General features: G+C 40.3%; 1 protein-coding gene across 1 annotated transcript in view; it reads right to left on the bottom strand.

Annotated features, from left to right (window-relative positions):
• LOC115807685 (gamma-aminobutyric acid receptor subunit rho-3) overlaps positions 1 to 8,799 on the bottom strand; it is a 12,466-nt gene extending 3,667 nt beyond the window's left edge. The window contains exons 1-4 of the mRNA XM_030768794.1: positions 8,741 to 8,799; positions 1,830 to 1,942; positions 161 to 228; positions 1 to 32 (exon numbers count right to left, since the gene is read on the bottom strand). The exon at positions 1 to 32 is cut by the window's left edge and continues 192 nt beyond it. Coding sequence (XP_030624654.1) covers positions 1 to 32; positions 161 to 228; positions 1,830 to 1,848 — 119 coding nt within the window. The 5' untranslated portion in view covers positions 1,849 to 1,942; positions 8,741 to 8,799. The remainder of the gene's footprint in view (positions 33 to 160; positions 229 to 1,829; positions 1,943 to 8,740) is intronic.
• Between the last annotated feature and the right edge of the window lie 359 nt (positions 8,800 to 9,158).

The following is a 9,158-nucleotide window of genomic DNA, read 5'->3' as shown; positions in this document are numbered from 1 at the left end:
TAATGCCGCAGGTAGAGAGTCATAGTGAAGTCCTGGGGGGGGGGGGGGGGCAGGAATGATTATTGTATATTTTATGAGGGACAGTCAGAGAAAATCCACTGGCAGTTAGACCAGACAAAATAGTAATAGGATACATGCAGATGATATTAAAGGCATTTACCATGTTGACTTCAGAGATGTGGTCTAAACTCTCCACCTGCACATCAATCCCAACAGGAATAGCTGAGCCTGGACCAAACAACACAAGAGTCAACATGAATCCAGTTTACACCAGTCAACCCAGTGGAAGGAGTATCAAAAGAGGGCGTTTGACAGATTTAATCTGATAAACTCGCTTGTCTCTGAAACGGTTCAGAAGGGACAGATTGACAAAAGGGGTACAATCACAGAAAAGCATAAACATATAATGGCATTTGATTCTTACCAATAAGCATGACTGCACTGTTGGTTATTCTATTCTATTCTATTCAAGAGTCATGTTAGTTTATCCTCTGACTGAATTTCATAAACCAGAGACCTCTCTAAATATGTCCAACACTTCCATCTCCTCCTCTCCTCCTCCAAGGTCTACCACACTTTACAGACATGTAGACCATGTAATCTCTATAGTCGTGCTCTTTTATCATCTTTGCCCATTAACACACACACACAAAAAAAATCAATTACCATTTACCATATATATTGTTTCAGTACCTCTCGTTGCCTCTCAAGATAAACAATGCAAGTTTTTCTGAAGATCTTTTGTGTGGTTGGCTGTAGCTCCGTCCATAGACCAGAAATAGACAAGAGATGCTATACGCGGTTTAGATTCATGATGTCATATTGGTCAAGAATGTATGTTTGTGTGTGTGGTGCCTCACTGAAAGAACAAGCCAGACCGCGAAAGTCAGCACTCACAAATCTTTTAATCTCTTATTTAGTATCTGTTGATGTGTTCAGTGGAGACCATTTCCATTTTTACTCTGTTTGTGGAAATTGCTGGAAATGCTGAGGGAGAATGATGATGGTGTGATCCTACAGGCTCTCCATTTAATGACTGAAACTTATTTTTTTATAGAATCAAGTGGTTTTTATATCTGGAAATAGTATAACTTTTATGAAATCTCCTCTATGAGGATGCATAACCATTAATGTTTTTTTGTCATTTAAATGTATTGGGGTCAAAATAGGGTAATAACAAACGACAACAACAATCATCATCATCATCATCATCATCATCATCATCATCATCATCATCATCATCATCTTCATCATCGTCATCACCATGCAAAAATGTTCCACAGTTCTGAAGTTCCTGTTTCTGGATGTGACGGATGACTCACACTAAATATTCCCCCGTCATTAGTGCTGGCTGACCAATTTATTTGAGCAGGTCTGAGGTTTAATCCAGATAAGTGTTATCAAAAGCACACCTGTGTTTCTGGCTGTCATTGCCTGCTCGTAGCTACACAATCTGGGTCAGCTCTGATTTTTAGGGCAATGTGCTGACCTCCAACATGACAGTTATCACTCTCTCTGCAGAGATATTATTGACTACATGTATTCAAAAAGATAAAAAAAAAAAACTGGCATAATACTTTGTTCTACAAAATGTCACAACCAAAACAGATGACACAAGCTATACAGCTCACATGGTGGGGAGAGTTGCGTGTCAGTAGGGTACAGTTAACAGATGCGGTGTGTGTGTGTGTGTGTGTGTGTGTGTGTGTGTGTATCTGTGTGTGCGCATCTGTGTGTGTGAGTGTGTGTGTGTGTGCCTGTCTACCCGGTTGTGCGTACGTTTGAGTGTGTGTGTGTGTGTGTACATGTGTGTGTGTTTTTGCTCTAACCTCCAAAGCCTGGCCTCATGGCAAAGTCATGCTCTTCAATCCTCAGCAGTTGCTCTGTTTTGATGAGCAGGGACTTGGTGCTGTCCTGCTTCTTTATCTTGTAATCTATCCGTCTTTAACAAGAAAAAGGGGTCAGGAAGCACAACAAACAAGTATAAGCCATATAAACACATCTTAATACGGTGCAACAGCATGCTAAAGATATATCCATGTGCAAATACACAAACCAAGCTTTTAAAATCAGCGATACTTAAAAAAAAAACCCAAAACCCCAATATGATCACTATCAAATACCACAGACCTCACAGGGGAAAGATACTGGTCTGTGCATCATTTCCGTTCAAGAACTCCAAAATCGTTTGACATGATTTTATCTAACCATTTACCAAAGAACTTTGTCACTGATGTGTCTTTTGAAAGGGGGAGAATGCACTGGGGAGATCTTGATTGGAAGACTGGTTTGCACTTTAAAAGCATTCAGGTTTGTCAAGCTGTGGAAAAAGTCGTCTGGAAACGTGCCAGGATTCTCATTAAGGTGGAACTCTTCCTTGCAGATGCACAATGAGTGATGGACGATGCCAGAAATAGCTCCATCAGAACCCACTGAGATATCATATTAAAGGTCAACCACAAATAAACAGCTCAGCTTTTCTCCTCTCTGTTTTAGTGCAAACCCAAACGTATAGCAGAGAGCCTACGTGTCGAATAAGAACAACTACAAGCTAAAGAACTAAAGCACTTTCTTATGTCCGAATATGAAATGTTACCGGTGTTCTGGATAATACAAGTGTCTAGGATTGATCTTAAAATCAAAACAATGCAATCTAAGAGCGTGTAAAGATATTCCACAATTTCATCATCTCCAGTGATTCTATTCGCTCCTGAATGCACAAATACGCATTGGTTTATGGAAATATTCTTTTTTGCGCTGAAATTGAAGAAGCTCAGAATGGATCACGTAACTCCACAGTGAAACAGAACGTGTAAATGTGTAACATGTCGAAAGGACAGATCGGGAGAAATCAACATCCAAATCAAATACAGAGAACGGCATTTGTGACATCTCTGTCAGTGTGGCGCCGTCAAAAAAAAGGAAGCGACGGTGATTCAACAGTTCGTGTTTGTCACTCTATAAGCTTATCCTTTCAGTATCTCACATACAGTGGAGCCAAAGCATCAGCTGCAGTTGTCCTGGCAGGAAAACCTGTTTGAGGACTTGTCACAGGTACATTCAAAGGCAAAGGTAAAACCTATCCATTTCTGTAGTACTGAAAGTGTGTATTTCCCCCACACTGGGGAATCCAGTTAGGATCCAGGTAAATATAAGCAGATGCAAAAAAAAAAAAGAAAATCTTATAAACTGTTCTTTTGGTAAGAGTAACATGGCCCCCTCAGTCCGTATGAGTGCTCTGACAACATTCAGTGGTCTCAGGCATCATCTGGACCTGTGAATCGCAGGTATGAATATATTTCCATTCACTTTCCTATTTTCTCCATTCAGTATCTCTCTTTAACTATGGTGCATATGACACAGACAGCCGGGGCAATAAAGGGGAACCGGTCAAAACCACAAATGAAACAATGTCCTCCAATCCTAACATTTCAATCTTTTAAAGTCACTTGCAGAAGAACTTTACACAGACCTCTCCTCATGCACAAATCTTCCAGCACCACGTGACCCATCACTGAGGTCTACCGAATAAGCACAAATAACTTCACAAAAAGTACACACACTTCATATCTTTTTGAATGTTCCCCTGTATCACATTTTCCCTAAAATTAGCACCATACCCTCCATATTTGTGTTTGGCGTGCTCCCCCAGGTAGATGTCTTTGTTTCTCCTGCGGCTAGGGTAACGGTTGTTCAGGAGGGTGACTGGCCACATCCAGGCTAGGCACAGCAGCCTGAGAGCCAGCAGAACGAGTTTCATGACCGAGGGAGGAGGTGAAAAAGGTGACAGACTTCTGTTGGAGCTCCAGGTTGGGTTCCCTTCATTGAGAAATCCTCCAGAAAGCTGAGGCAGTCTTTCTCTGAAGCTTTTGTCATTCCCCAGAGCGAGGAAAGAGTGGCAGGTTGTCCTACAGACCACTGACAATCTGCGTGCCAAAATCCGTCTCAATCCAAGCCTGCATCCCAGTCTCACTGTGTTTGTCCAAATTCCTCTCTACGTGCTGATTCAGTCTGCGTTTCCCTGCGCGGTCAGATCTGCCTCTCTTTCTTTGTCAGTGTGTTCATCTGTGTTGTTTCTCTGAGGGTCTCTACTTCTCCACACACGTTTACTATCTGGCTTAATGTTTCTTTCTCACCCAGATTTAAATCAATATGAATTTCGTTTTTGCAGTAATGAAAGAATGACATTAATTCCCCTCAAATCCTCTTATGGACAGCCACTCAAATCTTTCTGTAACCTACAAAGAGGGTTGGAGTGACACACAGGACTGGTTCTAATCAGGATTTTCACAGAAGAAGAATAAATACAATGTTGTATCTCAGTCAAGAGAGGATAACCAGCCTGTACCTGTACAGTGTTCACACACAATTCTCACTGGTGCATATGACCACTGGAGAAACTATTCAAATGGGTGTGAGCAAGCGTACACACACACTGAAAAAAGAGGGGAATGTTCTACAAAAGGTGAAAATCTGTCCCTATAATCCTGATTGTTTGTCCGTGCCCTGCTATTGCCAAGGAGAAATCAGAACGCACCAATGATTTAGGCTTTACCATCTTAATCCAGCTAATCTTTGTCAGTTAGATCAGATTACATGTCTCAGAATAACTCATGTGCCATCTCAGGAACATAACAATGAGATTATGATTACAGGAGTGCATTATTACAGATTTATTTTACAGGAACTGAAAATCTTCACTCTTTGTCGATGAACTTTAGCCGTGGATTGACACTGAACATTATTTATTTCACGTATATTTAGAGATGTCCGACACTAGTGAGAGGAACACAAAAGTAGATCCTGTAATATTTTTCATTAGTTCCCTGTCAGGGTCGAGAGGAACTAATCACATTTCATCAACACAATCCATTCCATTACAGAGATGTAGAGCAAGCCAGAGAGAGAGAGAGAGAGAGAGAGAGAGAAAGAGAGAAAGGAAAGGGAGATGAGGGAAAGGAGGAAAGAGTCAATGGAGCAGCCAGGAAAGACAACTATAAATTATTTGCCTGTGTAATTCAGACTACTGAGGTGAAGGTCCACACAATCACAACAGCTTCATTAGGTGAAGAAAGCTTTTGCGTTATTATTCTGAATATTTTAGGGGGAAAAAAAGCACCGCAAGTATTTGAATAATACTAACCAAGAAAAAGAGGAGCAACCATGTGATGCACTGAAAGCAAAAGTAACCTTGGGGACTGAACTACCTGACAAATCCAAAAGAGTCTTTGGCAGCTGTAAGACTACTGAGGACTTCACAGTCTGTGGAAGGATGTCAGAGTATTAGAATAACATATGAAGAACAGACCAAAACAGACAAGATAAGGACAAGTCACAGCTCTCGCTGCCAGGCATGTGTCAGCACGTTAGAGTCTGAGCGCCTGAGGTATGGTACAAAGCTTTCTTTTCTCCTTTCATATGAAAATCTGATGACTGTTATTTCATAGGACATTGCGCTTATGAGAATAACATGTGAAAACATCAATCTTTTTTTTTTCCTGATGATCGCAGGACTTAACTACTTGTTGGCCCTTTTGTGAACTTTGCCCACTATCATAACCAGCGCTTTGGCGATATTTTCAGTGATGAAATAAAGCAAACTTCAGCCGAGCTGAATATTGACAGAGAATCATATAAAGTAATGATAAAGCCCCTGTCTCCAGTAATCCCAGTGCACTGTCTAATCCGGTTGGATTACGGACTGATCAGGGCCCATGGCAAGATACATCATCACAGACGTGGCAACCTGCTCTCTGTCTATGGGTGGTCCGACCAATCCTATCCCACATGCGACAAAAGAATATTAGACTTACTTCCTGGTGCAGTGAGATGAGATGCAAAGGATGATGTCAGCAAAGGGTTAACTAATCTGAGACAGGGTCCCATAATAACCATTACATAAAGCAAACATATGAATTATTTTGTCAAAAAGCAGTCATGTGTACTTTACTCCCCTTCTGTAAATCATAGTATATTCACCAGTGGTTTATCATTAGAGATAAATAAAGTAAAAAAAAAAAAAAAAAAGTAAAATAAATCATTTTAAATATATAGCATTTTTTGTACAGGGAATGACATAACACTGTTAAAAGTTTTGGATTTTACAGATTGACTGTAAATATTAAAGAGGATATGATTCACCTCCTGATTCATATTCAGGAAGAAAGAGTAAGAAAATGAGGCAAAGGGGAGAGCACGTGCACACACACACACACACACACACACACACACACACACACACACATGCACGTAGACAGGTATGCATGTGTCAAAGAATTTGAATACATTCACAAGTATAGAAACATACTTGTATAGAAAGTAGAATCTGAAATATCAATATCAGCATGATACAACCAAATTTCATTCAAGAATCTGTACATCAGGAATGTTTTATTATCATTATTTTGCGTTCTTGTGTGTGGGTGTGGTTATGTGTGTCACCTTAAACCAGGGCCTATGTTCATTCAATGGGAAGTCCATAAGCAAGTAATTACCCAATTGTGCATGAGTTATGATCTTTCTGGGGGGTGTGTTCTGAAAATAACCTGTCCATCTAGTACAATTCCGCAGTCAGACGAGAGGAGCTGCTCTCCACACTGCCAGAGTTCAGTGGATACATGTGAGTTAGCCTACCATTTACAGAGACAGAGTGTGTGTGTGTGTGTGTGTGTGAGAGAGAGAGAGAGAGAGAGAGAGAGAGACATTGACAGATTAAATTAAATTAAATTTCAGAATGAAACAAATGATCTCTGCTATTTAAGTCAGTAATTACTTCAATTACCTAAGCTGACTGTTTCCTCTGTGTATTGTTGCCTGTGCTGGTACCAGTGATATATCTGACATTGAAGTGGATAAGGGATCTGATATTGGCTGTTGATAGGGGTTGCTTGAGAATATGTGTGGCTAATTTCCTGAAAGGGTTTGCTTTTATTGCCGAGAGAATTTTACTTCAATTGCCTAAACATGTTTTATAAACTTTCCGATACTTTGATGACCGGTATAACTGACAGCTGTAAATCTGCTTAAGTCATATTCTCTGCGCCTGGTCACAGTTTTGTGACTCTCATGTGCTCTGATCCGAGCGATAAAGGGATTTACTGTTGTTTTGATACAGGAGAAAGAGTTTGTTTTATCATCACTCCTCACCTCAAAAAGAAACATGTATTAAGTGTGTGTGACCTGTCCGCACATTCTTGTGAGAGAAAAGTGCACATTGTTTTATTTATTGTTATAGCTATATTAGGCGAAAAGCTTCCTGGACCACGCCTTGCTCGGTTCAAGTTCAAGTTCAAGTTTATTTAAAGCCTAATATCACGATTTAAAGTCTCAAAAGGCTTTACATGCCCACAACAAACAAAACACGATGACACAACCCTGACTTAGTCCTCAGTCCTGCCAGGTCGATTATTCTTAAGAGCTGAGTGATAGCAGAGTGTTTTTAATGATAAATCCTTTTCCCTATACAGTTATGTGAGCGTGAAAGCAAGAGATGGCACAGGATCATGCTTGGGCTTGTTTCCTACTAGTATGGATTATTACTGCAACAGATGGAAAAATTCCAGGTGAGATTTTACCCTGTAATAAGCACCTGTTTGAAATGTACCAGAGTAGAAAGTAACACTGAGATCAGAACGCATTCCAGCTTTTCTTTCATCATAAACTTCAGGAACAGTGATGCAGAATCGTGCTGAAACATCAGAATTCAGAGTAATTTTTACAGTTTCCACGTTTTCTCTCTTCACTGGTCTGCCATAGTCAGAAAAAGAGGTTGCTCATGTAAACGGCAAACTCCAGAAATCAGAGACCGAGAGTGACCTTGTGTTGGGTGAACTTTTTATTTTCAGGTTTGCTTTCAACAAGAATTTACAATGTGAAAGGACGAGCGAAGAGTTACAGAGTGTAACAGACAGAGAGAGAGCGTGAGAGACAGAGAGAGAGAGAAAGAGAGAGAGAGGGTAACTGAGGATCCTTTGCACTGCCTACAAAACATTAAAGTGACAGACAATGCAGAAAGGGAGTCACGGTTTCGACATCAAAAAGAACAAGCACATCTGGTATACCTGAACATATGCCACGGTGTTTGTTTCACGTCTGTGAGCAGTTCCTATTAAATTTCCTCGAGCAAGTTTTAAAAAACACTTCCTGTAAGGAAAAGCACAACAAGTGACAGATGAACAGACCGGTTCAGTTAAAACAGCCGAATGGAAGGGGACGTGAACTGCTTTGAGCCTGTTGTCTTGACTCACGGAAGGAAGTAAGGAATCACCTGCAAAGCAGCGTTTCTGCTATAACAAAAAAAAAAATGTTTTGATTTTTGAAGGGTTTCTCGCTCACCTGTTCATCAGGCTCTGTTTGCATCATATTGAAACACAACTGAAAACAAAATACAGCGGAGCTCTGTGTTAGTAAACGTGAAACTCTGATGTCATGAGACAGCCTCGCACCCAGTTTTACAATCTTATCTGAGGCCTAAAGATGACTGCTGATTATTACTACAGATGGACTGATGACTACAAAAGAAAAAAAAAATGCTACCTTATCAATTCTTCGAAACCTGTATGGACAGAAGAATCAGACAGCACTTTAAAGAGGCACTCTTGAATAGTCCTGCGTGTGGATTTGGACTGTTGTTCCACAGTTAACATCTGAGCTCTAGTCAAAAGCCCAGCTGCTTTGGACACTTTTTTTAAAAAATTGTTTTGGAGTCATCAACCAATTTGAGCTTTGAGGTCTCTAGCACAGTCTAGGACAAAGTGAGTTTATGGAGGAAGCACATTCCTTTTTATTTGTGAGTTCAATGTTACTGTACTTAGTTAGTTAGTTAGTTTGTTAGGTAGTTTGTTCGGTAGCTAGTTAATTTTGCTCAAACACTTTTGGTTTTTGTATTTGTCACCAAAACGATCTTTAACAATCATGCCTTTTTTGAGAATGCATTTCCTAACTGCCAAATAGGAGAGAAATCCGACATTGCTGATACTGTTTATAGTTATCTTGCTCACATGAAGTTTTTTTCTGTACACCTTTGTCTCTTTCAGATGTACAGGTCATTTGTCTGTTCTCTGAGAACTGCATCTTGCCCTGCAGCTTCAAACCAATCGGCAATAACACCATTCAGTGGTACAAACAAGAGGTCTCTGTTCACAGCTTCATGGAGGGGG

This window comes from Chanos chanos, chromosome 3, assembly GCF_902362185.1.
Source record: "Chanos chanos chromosome 3, fChaCha1.1, whole genome shotgun sequence".
Lineage (NCBI taxonomy): Eukaryota > Metazoa > Chordata > Actinopteri > Gonorynchiformes > Chanidae > Chanos > Chanos chanos.
Note: the sequence above shows the minus strand (reverse complement) of the source record. Positions and strands in the feature narration are given on the sequence as shown.